The sequence below is a fragment of the Dermacentor silvarum genome, chromosome 11 (assembly GCF_013339745.2).
Source record: "Dermacentor silvarum isolate Dsil-2018 chromosome 11, BIME_Dsil_1.4, whole genome shotgun sequence".
NCBI classification, from domain to species: domain Eukaryota; kingdom Metazoa; phylum Arthropoda; class Arachnida; order Ixodida; family Ixodidae; genus Dermacentor; species Dermacentor silvarum.
Window position 1 is genome coordinate 91790745 of NC_051164.1, and position 21017 is coordinate 91811761.

A 21017-nucleotide genomic window follows, 5' to 3' on the forward strand; every position below is an offset into this window, starting at 1 on the left:
ACTCCAGCGGCGAGCCTCTCGAGAGAGGAAAAAAAGAAATGTTTTTTTTTAATTAGATTGTCTACTCTAATTCCTTGTACAGTTTCAACTTCACTCTGACATATACTTTTGTCTCACCCCATCCGTTTAACCGCCGGCTTCTTGGCTAACCCCCCATAGTGGGTACACGCCATAACATAGGGAGCAAGCAAGCAAGGAAGCAAGCAAGCAAGCAATCGCGTGTTTGCCTATTCATACAGACAGCACCATTCTCCCGTAACAATGTTATTCGCAGATGATGAAGTGTGCGAAATGAACTTTCGATGAAGTGGCAACTGGAAATGCACTACGGCGTCTCGAGCAGACGGGTATTAATGTTATATTAAGTGCCTCCTAATTTCTGTAAATGTTTTGAATCATCTTTGCACGATAAGTATAGTCCAGCCGTTCCTTGCACTAGTTCTGTTTACTTGTGGTATACACGCGGCGTTCGAAAAAGGGGTGAGCGAGAGTGTCTCGCGCCCGATCCAAGACGAGCCACCAAATAAATACATTAATAACTATTAAAAAAAAAAGGATCTCGGTCCGGAAATTGTCGTCCGGGCTACACCGCGGCGACCATTCCGGGCCGCTATCCCGCTACCGCCGAGCGCGGGAGCTTCTGCCTGCTGCGTCTCCGCCCTGGGCCTGTTCGCTCCTCCTTAGGCGACCTGGCGCACCACCGGGTTCACCCGGGGTCACCATATCGACGCCCCGCTTAGCGCGGACGTCCCGTCGACATGCTCGGCCGCGGTGCAGGACTCCCGGCTTCATCCCGTCCTCGAGACCCGGCCGCCGAGAAGCTGGATTACAGGGGCACGCCACATCCCCCGGCCGTCTACTTGGGCAAAGGTAGCGGCTTCTATACCCACCTGTCCAGTTTTGTTTCTTTTCCTTTTTTTTTTTAATATATAAGGCGTACGTTTTCACATTAGATTATTTCAATTTATCGAGCAACGCGGAAGGGAACATTGTCAAATGGTTGAAAATGCACCATTCGCCAACACAGAAAGCCTCCACGAAGCCGCGTGCAACGTGTAACAGCGGGCACGCGATTGCTTGCGCAAGAGGCGGCGGGAAGTTCAAATCAAGTTTGTGTGCGATTAAAGCGGTATTCCAGTGCAGAGCGACCAAACAGGTCACAACGACCGAGCACAGTACACAGGGCTCGCGGGCGTTCTCGCTACCTGTGTCCTCGTCAACGTTTTGTTACAATTTTGTTACATGATGTAACAAGCCATGATGACAGAATGAATTCGAGAGAAGCGAACGGACAGGCGTACCAAATTAATAAAGTATATCGGCTTTTCCAAAGAATAGCCAAGAATAAATGTCTTGCTTGTTTTAATTAGGATCACGCTTTGGACATTACACTTTAAAATTGTGTGTATACGTGCGTGCGTGTGTGCGCGCGCGTGTTCGTGTGTAAAATAAATAAATGAAAATAAAGGTTGCCAAACGTTCACAGCACCCACCTGTAATCGAAGCACCCGTATTGACTTCCGGTAGAAGACCGGAACTGCACATAGCTCGTTGGTCTACTTGGTCGCACATTGATATAGCACATGCAATGCGGGCAGATGAGGATACAGAGGCGAGAACCAGAGCTGCGTCTCGTATTGTTGTCCCTTCTGTCCTTATCTCCTCGCACGGTCTGTATTCGCGCATAGCCGGACTGCACTCCGATCGAACGACGAAAATGTATCTCAGCTTACATAAATTATTTCGTCTGTATTGCTTATCTTGAATATATTTATGTATACCTCATTGTAGTTATTCTTACTTTTTGTAAAGATCGTTATATCCTGAGCTGTATTTACTGCGATATGCTTTATGATGACTACTAAAAAGCTATATAGTACATCGTTTTTGTTTCATACTGCATATGTTGATATTTATTGTTAACTGCTATTGCTCATTTCGATTACCGATGTGAAGTACACTAACCACTGTTGGCCAACTAAAAAAAAAAAAGCAAAAGTATGTATGTTTTACCATGCGGAGGAGACAACTAGTCAAGTCACTCGGAGCATTTTCTCTCTCTCTCTCCCTCCCATTATTCTATAGATGGAAACGAAGTCATCATTATTATTATAGTTATTGCAAGTGTGAGCAAGCAAGCAGGTAGGAGTGGCAACCAGGTATACACGCACATGGTAGAGAAAGTTCAGCAGGAAAACCTTTAAGCGCGAGCTTTATTGCGTATGGATACTGCTGTGATTCTTCTTTCGTGGCAACACTTGCAAATGAACGTCGTTGCGAGGCTGAATAAGGCACTGTCGAAAATTTTCCACGGTGCTTTGTAACTCGCCGACCTTATTCGTAAGCGCGTTAACGGTTGAATTCGCAATCCCGTAAGCTTCCAGCAGTTGATCGTGCCTTCTCGTCATGTCTGCCAGTTGCTGTCTCAATTCTGCGCAGGAGCTGTTGGAACAAGGAGGATCGAATGATGCAGCGTTCAGCGCAGCAGGTTCTTGCTTGATTGTTCGGCTCCGCGGAGTCCGGCTTGAGATGGCTAGCTGTGGGCCGATGCAGCTCTCTTGCCGAGACAGATCAGTGCCGTTGGAAGGCGACACCAGATGCACCTCCACCTGCGTCGATGCCGAGTCTGCTCCATCGACGGTAGTGGAACCCTCACTTGCCACAGATGGCGTTGTGGTTCTTGTTGCCTCTTTCGGCGTAGTTCGTTTGCGAGAAGATTCTGCGTAACGAAAAGACAGGCAGTGTATATTTAATTGTACTTATTTGGATAACACTGGAGGTTACACAAAAGCTATTGCAGAAGGGATATAGATACATAAAGAAAGATCAACAACAGACGTGCCAAACTTTGAATTCAAAAAACACTATAGTAAAAGGCAAGAAAATACGTATCTTCATCCCATCAACACTGATCAGGGCCTGAGACGAACAGATGATGTTGATTAATGCAGTATTCACACAACGCCTCGCGAAAATTGGGTTGCGGTTATGCACTATTTTCACATTCGTGTATACTTGTGTCAATACGACAATCGTAAACAAGCGCTAAATATCTGCCATGTTACGATAAAATCGTAAATGTTGGCAGATATGCAACAAAGATATGCATAAAAATAAAGTAAAAAAAAAACACAGCATGGGTACATAGAAAAGTACGAATAAAGTAACAATACTTCAATACAGCAACGACAAGAACAACAAAATGCTGCGATTACCAAAAGACGAAGGTAAAAGAGCTGAACAAAAAAATTCAGAGCCCTTAATTCCATTACTGTGAAGATGGAAACCAGCGAAGCTGCGACTATAGTGGGTCTGCTATAGTGAATATTGCTATAGTGAATTTATATATTATCATTATTGACTATATTGAGCGTCTTCAGCATGTTTGTCAAAGAGCACGGACACCGGCGTCTTGTTTTCGCCCGGCGCGATGGCCAAGTAGTGCGTTTTGCTGCGCCAAGTCCGCCCCATTGTCGTAGACTAGCGTATGAGCCACAGTGTTCATAGCCGCGGCACACTGCACGCCATCGTCAGGATCCTGACGTCAGGATCCTGGAAGATGTGGTGAAACGAGCGTATCTATCCCATAGTGAGTCCAAAGGGCAACTGCTTATAACAGCGCGATCTCTACGTCACGAGACAAAGGGGCACAACGATCGGTGGGACGTGCCACCGCCGAGTATCGCGACACTTGTGAAAGTATCGCGGCACTTGGTGGTGTATCGCGACACTTGGAGGTGGCGAGGGGTATAACAATAGGTCATCCATCATCCGTTTTGACACCTGTGCTAAAGCACAACTGGCGGGAAACCACCACACACATGAAGCCAAACCACGCACATGGAGCCAATGCAAATACTGATGACGATGGTGTGTTTTTTTCTACACGCGGACACGATCCTGGGGAACCTAGCCCTTAACACCTTGGCCATAAAAGAATCTCCATAAGCAGCATGTTCAAGTGTCATCGACACGTTTCATGCTTTCAGTATAGGTAAGAAGTCCGAAAGACAACGCATTCCACTCTCTTATACGGACATATAAACCCGGTTACGCAACACGGGGGCTAGATAATGCGTTCGCGACTGCTGGGAGTCGAACGCGCAACCTCGTACTTGACAGCAGAGAGAGAGAGAGAGAGGGAGTGGTTGCAAAAAAGTAAGACCTGATGTTGCAGACGTGCAGAACGCTTTTCCCTTCAAAGACACCCATCGCGCCGTCCACTTTTCCCTTATTACGCAAAAGACTTCGCTGGCCGAACCAGGCTCAACCAATGAATCTATGGCCAAATTAAGGCACTCTCCAGGACCACCACCTATGAAGCTTGAGCTGCGTATCGGCTAGGTTTCCCCCGTGCGGCCTACGCTCTGTAGAGCAAAGGCATCTGCCATTAATCATACCAATAAATTACATAACTGCGAATAGTACAGAAGCTCAATAAAGATGACGTATAACGACCGACGATATTAAAAGCGCGAACAACGGAATTAAGTGGTCAGATAAGACTAGCCAATGAGCATTTATGTGTAGTCTTGGTGTCAAATGACGCCAGGACTTACCCTTTGGCGGGAACAGACATGGCACAGCATCCTGCTTTAGCCTCTTCCAGCCATCAGCGCGGTTTTGTTCGAAGCTGTCCTCATCAAAGTGAGCCTGCAGGAATATAGGAATAAAAATTTGCTTCCGGCCTCGAGTAAGAAAAGGACTTTAAGCGCGGGCGTCACTACGTGGAAGCGCTGGCACTACTATTGTTTTTGCATGTAAATTGCTTAAATCTGCCTTCCCTTACGTAGCTGCAGCTCGGTGAGCGCACACAAAGCTTGGACTGGAAAGTCTTGTCCTTTTATCGCCTAGTTGAAGAGGTTTACTTCATTTTGCTTTCTTTCTTTCTTTCTTTCTTTCTTTCTTTCTTTCTTTCTTTCTTTCTTTCTTTCTTTCTTTCTTTTTTTCTTTCTTTCTTTCTTTCTTTCTTTCTTTCTTTCTGGATGGATGGATGGATGGATGGATGGATGGATGGATGGATGGATGGATGGATGGACGGACGGACGGACGGACGGACGGACGGACGGACGGACGGACGGACGGACGGACGGATGTTATGAGCATCCCCATTGAAACGGGTCGGTGGGTTGCGCCAGGTATTCCCTAACGGTCCCTACGTGGGAGACGTCCGCTACGCGCTAAGCGCGTCCTGCAGGCCCTAAATAAAGTTTTCCAGTCCAGTTCTACCTAAAAACACAAGAAAGAAAGAAAAAAAAAACGAATTCCCAGCATCAAAATTTCTGAACCACTATTGGGAACTTTATTTTTGCTAGCCTCTGTTGTTTTTGGCCTCCCTGCTTTCCTGCCACCAAACTTCCAATCGGCTCTTGTTACTTTCCCCCTGCTACCCCTAAACCCAAGGCTTTCAAGGACGCCGGAGGAGCCTAAACCTACAGCTGGGCAGATATCTTCACATTCTAATAAAAAAATTATCCGCTGTTCCTCTAGCTTGACCGCAGCAAGCACATGCTTCTTCCTTGGTGTGCCTCGCTTTATAAGTATGGGTCCAAAGTGTCCTCATGAGCTCGGTGTCCCCAACGCCAACTAGAGGCATAAAATGCGCAGCTGCGCATTTATGACAAGCTGCCATGCGGGCCAAAGTTTGTCAACCTGGGCACGGAAGAATGAAAAACATAAATTGTTTCATGCAGAATACAAAACATTGAGATCAAATAAGAGTCCTGTCTCCTGGAAAAGAGAGAGAGAGGGAAAGAAAGAAAATTAATTACTTCAACTGGCAGGAAACTGCGGGCCCAAATGACGTAACACGAAGAGCATGGTGCGGCGCAGCGGGAGCTCCGCAATATTGCCGCTTCTATTTCTCAGAATTTCAGGGACATAATCGCTTTTCAAAAGAGTTTTTAATATAACTGCGGAGGCAGAAGCCGGGATTTCACCGAAGGAACAAATTGCAGCTGATTCGGCGCCGCCGTTCGCCGCCCCTCATATCATTATTTCGTAACCATGACCTCCGTGATCGGTACCTGCCTTCAAATCACGGAGGCACTGTACTTCGGGCGCCGGCGACAGGCCACGCAACGGTACTCCCTGGCGCTGATAATCACCACAAATAGATATCGCGTGCACGGGGACTGAAGTGCGCTCTCAATGTCAAAAGCACATATATGCTTATATACGTATCGTCACTCAGGAAAATAAAAAATTTCATACACCACACGGTTCTGGCAAACGACTGGGACTAATAAGAGAAATCGATGGGATGGGAGTTTTTTTACAATATCATTTCGCTAACTATTGTATAAAATGGACTAGGATATTGTGTTCTTTGTGTTTATTTTTCGTGTCTGTTTTTGTTTCAAAACATTTCACCACTACATCTAACTACTACATATGATGGAATGGATGGTCGTGCTGTACACACAATATTCTCTTTGCTGAAATATACAATTGCTTGCGTTATTGCTTGTGCAGGAACAACAATTGGAAATTAGTCGAGCGTTGGAGGATAACAGAAAAGGAGGAATGGGGAAAAGCGAAAGAAAACATGTACTATGCTTTGCTGAGAGAAACTATACACTGGTCCGCATAAAAGCATCGATGCTTTCGCGGACTACGGGTTTTTGGTACATAAAGAAAATGTGTATCTATATATGGATATTTCTTTTTATCTCCCTGCTGTACATACTTTTTTCCCTATTGTTTCCTTGATTAAAGCACAAAACTGTGTCATTCAGGCCAAAGCACTGCCCCGTCCCGCTCAAAAGCAACTTTGCTTTGGCGGGCTGACAAATTACTCAGATTGTATATTTTATGTTCTAATAATAAAGAATGAATCAATGAATGAATGAATGAATGCCACTTATGCAAGCCGCGCCTAGAGTGCAACGGATACTACGCATATTCGGCCAGCCCGTGTACAGTACGAAGCTCAACAACGAACACGTGTAACAAGTGTAACACTGAAATTGCACTCACACTGCACACAGACGACCACTTCGTAGGCTCCCAGTTCGCCCTATTGATTCCTTTGAGCCAGAGTGTTCTCCTTTCGGATTGGGTGGGAAAATGAAAAACTCTCCAACCGTTCCTAGAGTTATTCCCGCAGTTGGGCACGGAGCACGAAGGCATTCTCTCCTCAAAGCTATCGAACGACCGTAACTAGCATAGGAAACAAGGATTGGGCAAGAGAATGGTTGAAAAAGCTAGAATGTACCGGATTAATTGCCAAATGCGCCTTCTAAATCAAGCCACTACCGATATCACCAACGACCAACGGGATAGCGGTGGCACCTAGTGTCATGATATCGCATTACGTTGCTCAATGCGTAGCCTCAGCGATTTGGCAGCACGAAAACATTCCAAATCGGAGATAGCGTGCATAAACTGAAAGTGCCGCCTTGAAAAAGCATACATTCGCTGCAAATGGCATCTGCCGGCGATGACCACGAACCATAGGCAGGTAATCTTAGAGTGAGCCCACGTTCAACAATAATGCCAATGGCCGTGCTGCGTCTCGAATTTCGGAGGCAATGATGCCTATTCGTATGACCGCTTCTTGGAGCCACCAAAAGCATGAATGTTCGAGCGCGAAAGTCGTTATCGGCATTGAATAATAATAATAATAATAATAATAATAATAATAATAATAATAATAATAATAATAATAATAATAATAATAATAATAATAATAATAATCTTCGGATCGACCCTTGCGTTTCCCTTCCGGGACCCGCGTGCAGAGAAAAATACGGGCTGGGACCGAGTGATTAGTATCTCTAGGCGCTTGCAACATCAAGGACCACCCTGAGCGACAATTTGAAGACGTCAAACCGCACGAGTGTTCGGCTACACGACTATCTGGGCGATGGCTACTTATTTAACTATCGATATGCCCTATGGCAACAACGGGGAAACCTGCTTCTAATAAATATACTGTTACTTACCTACTAAAGTTGGCGTTCGTCTTAAGCACACACAAGTCGTTAAGAGATGAGTTGAGTCAAGGCACAGTGATTTAAACAAATTTCAAGTGTTTGTCAGGTCGTTGACTATTGACAAAATTAACAGAGTGTCATTTCGAGATGCGTACCCTTGTTATGACTATGGTCAGTGACTGTGGCCTACTTTCTTTCCGAACAATGATTTTAAGTGTTTTTCGTCAAAGTCTTGACAACGTCTCATATGCCTCCTCATGTGTCCATGTGTTTAAAGCCTTCCTTTTGAAATCGTATCATGTGAAATATAATGCTCTTCCTCTGTCACTTTGGTTACAAATCGTAAAAAGCGAATTGCGGTTTCTAAGACAGAACAAAACAAAACAAAAAAAAATTGAAGGAAGCTTAAGCTTAAGTGAAGCTTAAGTGGAACGCGACAGCATTCAAAGATCCCTGGCTGCTTATCAGGCTTTTTACTCAGGTAAAGTCTCTCAGGTAAAGTCTTACTTTACGGTTTTTTTTTTTTTTCTGACGGATTTTACTTTTAGAAATTCGATTTTGTTCACTAAAGCCTTGCGTCACGCGGAGGGCCTGCGCGGTCGGGCTAGTTCGGGATGATTACTTCCGCCAACGACGCCGGCGCGCCCGCGCACACGCAGACACCGACACCGACGCCGGATTTTCTGCGACACGGGGCCTTTAACGCTATCGCGTTAAAAAGAAGCGAGATGCAGGTGAAAAAAAGAAGGATGTCCTGGAACTGACATCGGGCAGTGGCTAGTATATAGTACATACCCACATGCAAATAATCGTAACAGCTGTCTGGGCGTTATATCAATTTGAAGCGTTTGGAAATAAGAACGATAACAGTAACAAATTAAAAAAAAAAAAAAAAAAGGATCCAGGTCCGGCACTGACGTCCGGGCTACACCGCGGCGACCATTCCGGGCCGCTATCCCGCTACCGCAGAGCGCGGGAGCTTCTGCCTGCTGCGTCTCCGCCCTGGGCCGGTTCGCTCCTCCTTAGGCGACCTGGTGCACCACCGGGTTCACCCGGGGTCACCATATCGACGCCCCGCTTAGCGCGGACGTCCCGTCGACATGCTCGGCCGCGGTGCAGGACTCCCGGCTTCAGCCCGTCCTCGAGACCCGGCCTCCAAGAAGCTGGATTACAGGGGCACGCCACATCCCCCGGCCGTCTACTTGCGCACAGGTAGCGGCTTCTATACCCACCTGTCCAGTTTTGTCTTTTTTCCTTTTTTTTTTTTATGTAGGACACATGCCGGCCCAGTGGTTTTGTAATATTTACCGAATGCGACGACTCAAAATTGGGCTGTAAAAGCATTTTTCGCAAACATGGGCACAGCCTGCGCACGAATTCACGTGCAACGTGTAACAACGGCCACGTGACTGGTTGCGTAAGAAGTGGCGGCACATTCAAAGCAAGTTTGGGCGCAGCAGTAAGGCGGCTTAGAGCCGAGTGGCGGAACGGGGTGTCACGCCGTTTCCCATTTAAAAGTTGACAAGCAGAAACTTGGCAAATCAATTGTGCGTAATTCCGCAAGGTGGGGGGAGGTTTATGAAGGGAAAAAATTGACATCCACCCGTACGTAGCAGAAAGCTACAAAGCAAATGCACACGGGTTTCTCTGAAACGAAGCTTCGTATTTGAAGTTAAAATTCGTCCTGCTGCGGGTCCTTGCGCTGCGAGTTGTCGATTAATTCGCCCTCTCGCTGCGATCTACTAGCCTCCAGGTTATTACTCGGGCGGTAGAGCAACAGCCCCGGAAAGGCGTTGGTCGCGGGTTCGTATCCCGGACCAGGACGAACTTTTTTCTTCAACGAAGCTTTGTTTCTTTCTAGCTTCGTGCTCCATACGGGTGGATGTCAATTTGTTTGTTTTTTTGTCTTTCATGAAGGAGAAGCTTGTCTCCTCGGTAACTTTTTGCTACAACTTCGTTACAGACTTGAATCGAAGTCACGACCGAAGCTGTTGGGTCTAGCGATCGGATAGGCGCATCGAAATTAGCATAAGCGACTAGGTCCGTCCGACAATAGCCAAGGACGAGCGGAGTATGTCACCCATGAAATTAAGTTAAATGTCCTGCTAGCTTGAATTAAGGTCATACTTTGTACACTACACTTTCAAATACGTTTGAGAACTTCGTTGAATGGATGTTGAAAACGCCTTAGAAAAACGGTCCCAAGCAGATTCGGAATGAGGAGTGATGAAACATTAATATAGAATCGAAGCAAAAGAATGTGCTGTAAAACACGGCCTGTACCCTCTCGTGCGTGTGTGTGTGTGTGTGTGTGTGTGTGTGTGTGTGTGTGTGTGTGTGTGCGTGCGTGCGTGCGTGCGTGTGTGTGTGTGTGTGTGTGTGTGTGTGTGTGTGTGTGTGTGTGCGTGCGTGCGTGCGTGCGTGCGTGCGTGCGTGTGTGTGTGTGTGTGTGGTGTGTGTGTGTGTGTGTGTGTGTGCGTGCGTGCGTGCGTGCGTGCGTGCGTGCGTGCGTGTGTGTGTGTGTGTGTGTGTGTGTGTGTGCGTGCGTGCGTGCGTGCGTGCGTGTGTGTGTGTGTGTGTGTGTGTGTGCGTGCGTGCGTGCGTGCGTGCGTGTGTGTGTGTGTGTGTGTGTGCGTGCGTGCGTGCGTGCGTGCGTGTGTGCGTGCGTGCGTGCGTGCGTGTGTGTGTGTGTGTGTGTGTGTGTGTGTGTGTGTGTGTGTGTGTGTGTGTGAAAATATTTTATCAGTACTTATAATGAACTTTAACTCTTTCCGTACTGCGCCCATTGGGCATGGTTAGCCCTCTATCGATGGTTTGAAACGCCGCTTTCGAGACCTTCCGAGCCGCTCACGGACACACTGCGCCATCGGACGTGAAAGAGTAGAAATTGTGTTTTTGTTTTCCAAGCCGTTCGTTTTTTTTTTTTTTTTTTTTTCCGTCAAGCGGTGATTTTTAAACGCGCTCCGAAGTTTCGCGATCGTCAACGCAGAACGCAAAAATGTCCGGCTCCGGAAACGGCGAGCGCGCTTCGGGAGATCGCAGATATCGCGATTCCGCTGCCTCTGCCGCTGATCTTATCGATACATCGAATAGCAGCGAGCCAGAGGACGCTGACTTTTCGTCGGACTTTTTGTCTGAAAGCGACGACGACGCAAAACAGCCCAGAACATCGGCGGACGCAACCCGGCACGTCCAACTGTAGTGCTTGCAGTTAAATTCTTGTAGCGGAATACCTGTTCAATGAAAAAATTATATTTTTTCGGAGATACTGGCTAATAGACGGCAGTACATTTTGTAGATCTCATAATTTTCGTAACATTTTTTTTTCTTAGTAGATACAAGCGTGTCTTTACAAACTTTGTTCAATTATATCGCACAATCTCGACTTTTCCAATGTATATCTTTTTATGACATACAACTTGTTCATTAAAACTTTTATGCGGAAAAGTGCATTCATTTTGCTTTCTGTTTATGTATTACATTAAATATTGAGTGCAGTAGTTATTTCAGAAAAAGAAAGCATCTGCCGTAACATACAAAAAACACCTATTTTCCCTATGGTAGGGAAAGAGTTAGGAGCACTAAATGGGACCAAAAATTAGTTGGTAGCACGCATCTGTAATATTATACTTAGTGATCCTTATACTTACCGATTATACTTACCGGTGTCCGCGAATAGACGCAAAGTGCCTTGAGCGGCGGCCATTCGCGCGGCAATGTTGCGTGTATTCGCGGGCTTCTTTCACGTTCGCAAAAACACTTTTTTGGAGCACGTATTGAGCAACAGAAAGCTGTATCGGGAGTGTTTCATGTTGCTCTACAATTTTCTCATTGACACTTTTCATCTAATTGTAACATTTGGGAAGTTGATTAATTAATTAGGTCTAATTATTTAATTAGGCATAATGAAAAAAAGAATGGTCTGAGTATCTCCAAGCGACGGCAAGCAACATTGCGTTGGTTGTGTCCAGCTACGTGGCATTTCGATATCTTTAAACATTGGTACACGATAGTTGGGACTTTGACGACTTTGACTTGGACGTGGTATCGCGAAGTCACACTAAGCTATTCGATGCATTCCCTCCAAGATTCAACCTCACAAAAACGCCGCCACATCGTCAAATCGATAATAGTGCGCATGAATCTCGGTCACGACTTGAATGCGGCGCGAAGCCCCTACTGTCGACAATCGCGGAGCAGGCGCACGTAGTCAAGGGAGCCGACGTTCAGCGACCATATGCCGTGCTGCGCCAACAATTTCGAAGGCAATGATCCTTGTTCGCTCAACGGCCGCTTGATGGAGCCACCAACAAAAATGTTTCAGCTTTCAGAGCGCGAACCTTGATATCGGCATGGAATAAGCAACAACAACAACAACAACAACAACAACAACAACAACAACAACAACAACAACAACAACAACAACAACAACAACAACAACAACAACAACAACAACAATAATAATAATAATAATAATAATAATAACAAAAACATTCAGAAACGGAAGAAAAAATACACGGCTGGACTGTTTCATACCTCTCAATGGAGAAACGTATTTCCTTTAGGCTACCCGATTCTCGGCCTATCCCCCTTTGTGTGTGCACACGCCACGGAAGAGCATCATCAACAGCATCATCATAATTCTTACTCTCCCTTCCGTATGCTCGTATTTATGGTCTTGAATACTTCCAAAAAGATATTTACTAGGCCATCACACCCTCTAGTGCCACTGCAGTGTAAAAGAAGGCATGACACCAAGTGATTTCTATGCGCACACGTTTGTCAACCTCAAGGACTAACTTATGCAACGGCTTGGAGACGAGTCACCACACCGCACCTTGATCTAAAGGACTTCCTGGGTCACGTTGGAGCGCTGCCTGATGCAACAACATAGAGACTGGCTTCTAATTAAAAAATTCCGGCAGAACTTATCTACAATGACTATCCAAGTAGGGGAATAGCATTATTTTGAGATGAAAGTGAATTCACTGTACACTGAATGGGTGTACGTTGTTATATGTACACCTTATACGCTTTGTACAATTTATCTGTAATATGTATCTTGTCATCATCGTCAGCCAATATTTATGTCCACTGCAGGACGAATGTCCCTGCGATCTCCAATTACCCCTGTCTTGCGCTAGCCGATTCCAACTTGCCCCTGCAAGTTGGAATCTTATCATGGGTCTGTAAATTGTGATAACAAGCTTTATATGTTATGGTGATTATTATAATAGCGGCACACGCCATGTGATACATTTCCAGTGACCCAAGTTGGCATCACAGAGATTCATTCAAGAGCGGAACATATTAAATCGCACATGCCCGTGCAATGGTACAAACCTAGTGACATATACCAAGAGGCACATAACCAGTGGCAGATACATAACCAGTAACCTAAGTTGTTCTTAGACTGCACTCTCTTCGGGATCGGCCCAAATTTTTAGTTTACCGGAAAGACAACTAGTCTAACAATATCAAGAATGCTATCCGCATTAGTACTTGACTCGCTTACTATAAAGTTGACGTCCATCTTAAGTACACGCAACTTACTTATGGAGTACGTACCAGAGGCAAAGCACAGTTATTTCTATTTCCAAAAATCTGGAATACTTGGAGCAACCTTTCGCGTACAAATTTATGTTACTTATTTCTGTTTGCAATTATAGGCGGCGTTCATGTTGTTCTCATATCTATTGTCGCGTGCAGTTTTCGCGCCTTCTTTTGGTAATCGTGTCGTTTCGAATAACATTTTCTTTCTCTGTCACTCCGGTAAAGTAGAAAGCGTAAAAAGCGAAGTGCGGTTTCTACGACAGAAAAAAAGGAATGAGCGAACGACCAGCAGGTGAAAAAATAAAAATATCTAGGTCCAGAACGAACATCTCGCAGCAGAGTCGTATTGCGTACGAATAGTTTAGTCCCGTGATTTCTAATTCCAAAGAAAGAAAGCAATTCTAAACTGCTTTTTTGGCATCCTATCGATTTGATGCCGGATCACGCGGGCATACGACAATAACGGCAGCAACATAAGTAAAGTAAGTAAAAAAGAAAGAAAGACAAGAAAAAAAAAAAAGGGATCCAGGTCCGGGCACTCACAATCCGGCACTGACTGGGCAGGCGGCGGCTTCTATATACCCACCTGTCCAGTTTCTTTTCTTGTCTTACATAGGGCACATGCCGGCCCAGTTGATTTGCAATATTTACCGCCAGACTCCGAATGCGACGACTAAAAAATAGCTATAAAATCATCTTTCGCAAACACGGACAGCCTGCGCACCAAGCCGCGTGCAACGTGTAACAACGGACACGTGACTGCTTGCGTAAGAAGCGGCGAGACGTTCAAAGCAAGCTTCAGCGCATCGGTTCGACGGCTTAGTAGCGAGGCGGGGTTTCCCGCTGTTTTCCACATACAAGTTCACAAGGAACAACTTGGCCTCTCGGCAACCTTTTGTTACAGTATGTTTACAGATTCTACTCGACGTCATGATCACCGAATCGGTTCGAGCTAGCCCGAGCGGATATACGTACACCAAAAACAGCATAAATAACTAGCTAGGTCTGTTCGCAAATAGCCAAGAACTATATAGCGGAGTATCTCGTCCATGAAATCAAGTGAAATGTCCTACTAATTTGATTTACGGTCACACTTTCAAATAAGTTTCCGCACTCTGCGCGCGTCTAAAGCAGGGCGATCCAGCCGCACGCACGCGCAATGCTTCTGGTGAAGCCACGTCGTACAACGCATAAAGAGCAAAAAAAAAAAAAAAAAAAAGAAAGACGTCATGTCATCCTGTTCCAGATAGCAGAGAGAGCTAGATGCACAAACCCCGTATGTCGTGATTTTTTTTTTTTTTTTTTGCCAAGTTTCTTTCCCCTTCCCCTTCCACGGATACGGATATGAACAGAACAGGAAGAAAATAATCATTACAATGTAAGACCCGCTGTGATGCTTTTAGTCAGGAAGCTGTTGTTCCATTTGGAACGTACATATTCGGAACTATTTAGAGCATTTGCCGAGATTTGCTCTTCACCGCGTTGAACGGAGCCCTACTTTTTAAATCTCCCTTCAGATCTGAAACAAGTGCAAAGACAATCAACGGACTTCTGATCTGGATTAGGGAACTGAATTAGTCGCTGAAGTATAACCGCACTCATCTTGCCTTCTTTTTGGGCGAAAAATAAATGCCACCAATACCATTTAGACGATCTCAAACATCGCAACTCTTAAAACGCAAACGTACCAATGGCGACTTCATCGAAGGATGCGTTTCGAGTCATCGTTAAGCGGCTCTTGGCAATTTACAGACCATGCGTTAGTGATTACACTGTCGGCGATACTTAAAGAAGGGAGGGAAGAGAAGGAAGCACTCTGTTGGAAGGCTGTTTCATGTACGAGTATGATTGATGGCTCATACAAACAATGTTCGAAGTTTTTGTTGATGTCAGATGCGCATGACCTCATTCATTTCAAGCTACTGCACCTACAGTAAGCAAATAGCTGTCCTATACCACTTCCCTTCTCTAAATGATGTGCAATCATGTGCAATCTTTGCGCATGACGAGAACTACGTATATGAACGAGAAGGAAACCGAGGGGCCCGGTTTTCATTAGCCATGTCATAAGAAGCCATCTATATGTAACTATATATATTTTCACTCCTTATATAATTTATCACTACTTATAACCAGTTTAGCATCATTATAAATGCGACCAAAGTGCGCGTAGCCGGACTGGGCCCCAACTGTTTTGAGCGTGACGTAACCGAAGGGGAGTGCCAACAAAGCATAGGAACAGTCGGCCACAAAAGTTTTCCGGACACGAGATTTGCCAGAAAATACAAAAATAAATAGAATTCCCCCAATGCCTGCCTCCACAAAAATGTCTCTCGAGATGTTCACATATTCTGGCCTAGTTGACTCAAAGTTATATAAATGAATCCTCGATCACTGCTGCATCCACTGAATTGACCAAATAAATTGTCATTGAGCACGCAAAGCTTTTTTTTTTTTTTTCGACGTTATGTTGCTGACTTCGTATTGTGTAAATAGCCACCGACCGAGAGTTCACATTACATGACATATTGAATACAAAATATCTGAATGCATGACAAGGTTGGTGCATTTGTGCTGCAGTTTTTTTTTTTTTTTTCACTATTCGTAACCCTCAGCCAGAAAGGGGGATATTGAATATTTTGCTCGCAATTTCCTGCGAACAGCATACATTATTCTCATAAAGAAGCGCACGAAGTCTCGAATTCAAAGATTCGCTTTGCAGAAGATTTTGCGACATACATAAGTATCTATTAAATAAGAAGGACAAACAGAGTAGAAATTCACGTTTGTCGTGGAAACGTGTCCAGGACACGGCTATGGTCGACCTAACGCGTGGTAGCCAAAGTCCAGCAGGAAATCTAAGCTCCAACTTTATTGAATATGCATACTCCTTTGGTTGATCTACCGTGGCAACACTTGCAAATGATCCTCGTTGCGAGGTTGAAGGCGCTGTCGAAGAATTTCCACGGTGCTTTGTAAATCGCCGACCTTATTCGTAAGCGCCTTAACGGTTGAATTCGCAATCCCGTAAGCTTCCAGCAGTTGATCGTGCCTTCTCGTCATGTCTGCCAGTTGTTGTCTCAATTCTGCGCAGGAGTTGTTGGAACAAGAAGGATCGAATGATGCAGCGTTCAGCGCAGCAGGTTCTTGCTTGATTGTTCGGCGCCGCGGCGTCCGGCTTGAGATGGCTAGCTGTGGCCCGATGCAGCTCTCTTGCCGAGACAGATCAGCGCCGTTGGAAGGCGACACCAGATGCACCTCCACCTGCGTCGATGCCGAGTCTGCTCCATCGATGACAATGGAATTGTCACTTGCGCCAGATGGCGCTGCTGCTCCTGTTAAGCCTTTCGGCGCTTTTCTTTTGGGCGAAGATTCTGCGGGACGAAAATGCGACATCGTACATTCTATTTCACTCGTTTAGAGAACATTGCAGGTCCTGTAGAAACTCTTGCCCGAGTGTCACAGACAGAATAATAAACATCAAGAAAGATGCGCAGGAAAATACAAAAGGAGCATGGTATAGGTGCAGCAAAGTAGAAACAATAAATAATAAATACACAAAACGTGAAACACGTCAATACAACAAAACATAAAACAATAATAGAACATTGACGGAAAAGATAACCGAGGAATCGAAAGAAAAATCCAATCAAGATGTAAAAAGAGCGCTCAAAGAATAAATTTTCCCGTGTAGGGTACGTATGCCTTCGGGAGCTTCGTGAAATGGTAGCCTTGACGAGCACTGTCACCTGGGCCTGGGGTTGATGTGACAACCCAGGAACATGTCCTAATTAAGTGCCAGGCCTCTATGTCTAAAGGCGAAGACTCAATCACCTGCTGTGGCTGTGCAGTGGTACTCAGCATATTAAGTACAAGATGTTCAGGGAGGCCAAATTCGAGCCTAACGTTCCAGGACGTTATATATACACGTTGGATAACGAAAGATAAATGCGCGATCTCTTGGTCGTATATAGTACCTGCTTCGTGCAGGGCTGCATGCGCGTATTTGACTTTTCTTTTTGTTTATTTTTTTTTTATTACGCATGTTTCCTTACTTTCTCCCTCTCTCTTACTAAGTAAAACATGAAACTTACCCCTTGGTGGGAACAGCGTTGGAACGGCATTCGGTTTCAACTTTTTCCAGCCGTCGGCACGGTTTTGTTCAAAGCTGTCCTCCTCAAAGTGAGCCTGCAGGTTGAGAGATAAAAGTTACGATTTCTGTATCTCGTAGCAAACGGAGGAACTGGCGCTTCCATCGTTCTTGCTGTAAAATTTCAACCACGTGACACCACTCGGATCGTGGAGAGCGTGCGAGTATCGGAGTGGGCCGGTATTATGGTCTTATCACGTGATTTTCTTATTTTTTTTTTTTAGAGACGTTACCCCGCTTCTTTAATAGCAGATGCGTTCGAGACGTTTATTTTTATTATTAATGGGAGCATATCATTGCGGCGTACGCCAACTCAGTTCTGGTTACACTCCTGTTCGGATCGTAATGACATTCAGCGCAAAGCAAATGTAAACTGTCCAAGGCTTTTATTCGCCATGCCGGACGTATTACACATGTCTATTCTCTATATTTGCATTCGTTCCTCCTACGTTTTACGTCAATGGCCGGGAATCGAAGTCTTGGCGTCGTGCTCCGTATATAAGGCGCCACGACGGATTAATACGTATATACGCATGCGTGCCTTAAACGTGCATCAAATAGCACTTAACAGCTATTTACCTTTTTACCTTCCGTAGCATCCAACGCCTTCACCGTTGCCGCAAAGGTAGTGTCACGGTATCTCAAAGTTTGCACCGGGGAGCGGAAGAAAAGACGAACTCGCTTCATGCAGCGTGTAAAGTATTCAGATCAATATAAGAAGCCACTCTCCCGTTAAAGAATTACCGTAACCGGCAGTAAACTGCGGGCACATGTGAGGTAAAACGAAACGCATGGCGCACCGTAGCAGAAGCTCCGTCATGTGACAATGGCCTCCCCGATTGGTCTTGGAGGCATTTCACTTCAGGCGCCAGAACAGGCCGCGCCAATGTGCAGACGTCGCAAATTTAGACACTTGTCGCGCGCACGGGGTTCAAAGCATTTCCTAAATGCCGGAAGCATAGATATACCACACCTACGCAAATCGCGCCTATTGTACAATGGATATTACGCATATTCGGCTAGCCCGTGCTCACTACCAGGATAAACGGCGAACACTTTTCTGCAAAAGCATTTTACTGCGCATTACGGGCATTCGCTACGAGCTCGCGGCACCCGCTAGCGACGTGGCATACAGCGGTCGCCGCAAATCACACGCCAGCTGAAGAACGCATCGCCCGTAACACGTGCGCGACTAAAATATTACTCACACTGCATACCGAGGACCACTTCGTAGGCTGCCAGTTTCCCCTATTGATTCCTATGAGCCAAAGTGATCTTCTCTCAGGGTTGGTGGGAAAATGAAAAAATCTCCAACCATTCCTGGAGTGATTCGCACACTTGGGAACACAGCAGCCTGGCATTGTGTTAGTAACGAGAAGTGGGCCCGAGAATGGCTGAAAAATCTCGCCTTTAGCGGAATAAATGGCAGATGCGTCTTCCAGCAAAGTCTATCCCGCCGACCAGCGGGACTGCGATGGCACCCAGTGGCGTGAAGTGGCACTAATCTGTTTAATGCATTGCCTCCAAGAGTTAACGTCACAAAACACCATCGCGCCGTCAAATCAATTGTGCGCGAATCACGGTCACGACCTGGATACCTCGCGAGGTGTCTACAGGCGATAATCACGGAGCAGACGCACGTAGTAAAGGGAGTTAGGCGATATTAGACTTTACGAGATTCAGCGATGATATGGCGTGCTACGTCAGTAATTTCGGAGGCAATATTTGTTCGCTCACCAGCCGCTTGCTGGAGCCACCAACAAGAATGAATGTTCCAGATTCGGGAGCGCGAAACTTGATAGCGAGATTGAATAAATAATAATAATAATAATAATAATAATAATAATAATAATAATAATAATAATAATAATAATAATAATAATAATAATGGGAAGAGGCAGATGAAAAAGCAGTAATTAGAGGTGGGCGAATATCAACTTTTTCGAATACGAATAGTTATGTATCTCATATCGAATGTATCTAATATCCATGGGGCCCCATCCTATCAAAGTAATTCAAGAACACAAGGTGTTAGGCGTAACATTTTTGAACCATTTGCAGTGAAATTCGCACATCGACATGATCATAAAAAAGTTGTCCTCAGCTATTGGCGTCTTGTTCAGGTGTGGACACATGTTCCCCTCTCGAATCCTCTTCCAACTTTATAATTCACTCTTTCGATCGCATTTAAACTACTGTTTATTAATATGGGGCACAGCAACAAAAATAATATTAGTAGGCTTTTGCTTTCAGAAAAAGATGGCCATACGCTGCGCAAGCCTTGTCAACGATTTCCAACCAACAAAAGAATTACTTCAGAGAAACAGGATAGTTAATATCGAGCACTCATACAACTACCGTATTTTGCATCAGTTTCATTTTGCAGAAAAAAAAAAAAACTGCCGAATTTCTAAAGAACGTGTCTAATCCACGTAGAACATTCCAGTATTCATACGACAAGGGAACGCGAAATGTGGTTGGTACCGTGCCCTAGAATCAATTATCTTTTGCAATCTGTAACTCACAATCTACCGGTGCTACTGAGCAGACTTGAAAAATGTTTAGATAGAGATGTTGGGTTTTCACGAGGGCGATTGCGCAATATTTTTATATTTGATGAATTTTATTTATCCACTGTATTTACATCATCTTTCATATTACTTGCATATCATAAGAAGCCAACAAACAATGACACCAAGGACAACATAGGGGAAATTACTTGTACTTACTAATTGAATTAAAGAAATCATAAAAAATAGAAATTAAAATGGATGAAAAAACAACTGGCCTCAGGTGAGGAACGATCCCGCGTCTTCGCATACGCGTGCGATGCTCTTACCAATGAGCTACCGCGGCGCCGTTTTCCCATCCACATTCTGGGGTATTTATGTTTTTACAACTAGAACTAACCCTGGGAGTGTTAGCCAGCGCCACCACTCACAAACCTAACGGCGGATGTGGAACGAGGCCTGAGGCAGAAAGGATGTTTCACCGTTAGGTTTGTGAGTGGTGGCGCAGGCTAACACTCTCATGGTTACACTCCCAATCAGGCGCTGGTCTGTAGCAGTGGAGCTGGCCAGGAGAGTCTCCCAGTATGATCCCAAACCACGGCGGAGTCATACTGGGAGACTCTCCTGGCCAGCTCCATTGCTACAGACCAGCGCCTGATTATCGCCGCCATGTAAGGGGGCTTTTCCACCTTTCTTCAATCATTTGGCAATAAATGTTTTCACCACCACCAGCAGCTGCTCTCAGAGCTGCACAGGTCTGCACGCCCTCGTGCCCGGCGCGTGCTCGTGCCACTGCTCCCGCGTTCGTCGTCGTCGTCTGCTTCCACAGCTGGCTACGTTGCCACTAATCATTCGAGCGTAGAATTT

At 45.3% G+C, this 21017-nt stretch overlaps 1 protein-coding gene across 5 annotated transcripts; it reads right to left on the reverse strand.

The window, feature by feature from the left end:
• Positions 1-2195: 2195 nt before the first annotated feature.
• On the reverse strand, positions 2196-19091 carry LOC119433497 (peroxynitrite isomerase THAP4). 5 transcript variants are annotated; one of them, XM_049659439.1, is made up of 4 exons: positions 18849-19091; positions 17585-17678; positions 16634-16864; positions 2196-2488 (listed from the first exon to the last, which is right to left on the reverse strand). In XM_049659439.1, the coding sequence occupies exons 1-4, from the start codon at positions 18999-19001 to the stop codon at positions 2214-2216; spliced, it is 753 nt and encodes a 250-aa protein (XP_049515396.1). In that variant the 5' UTR covers positions 19002-19091; the 3' UTR covers positions 2196-2213. The 5 variants fall into 5 exon arrangements, with proteins under 5 accessions (XP_049515396.1, XP_049515397.1, XP_049515395.1 ...); XM_049659440.1 differs by having other exon boundaries at positions 2196-2662; positions 16808-16864; positions 18849-19089; XM_049659438.1 differs by having other exon boundaries at positions 2196-2603; positions 16749-16864; positions 18849-19089.
• Positions 19092-21017: the final 1926 nt, after the last annotated feature.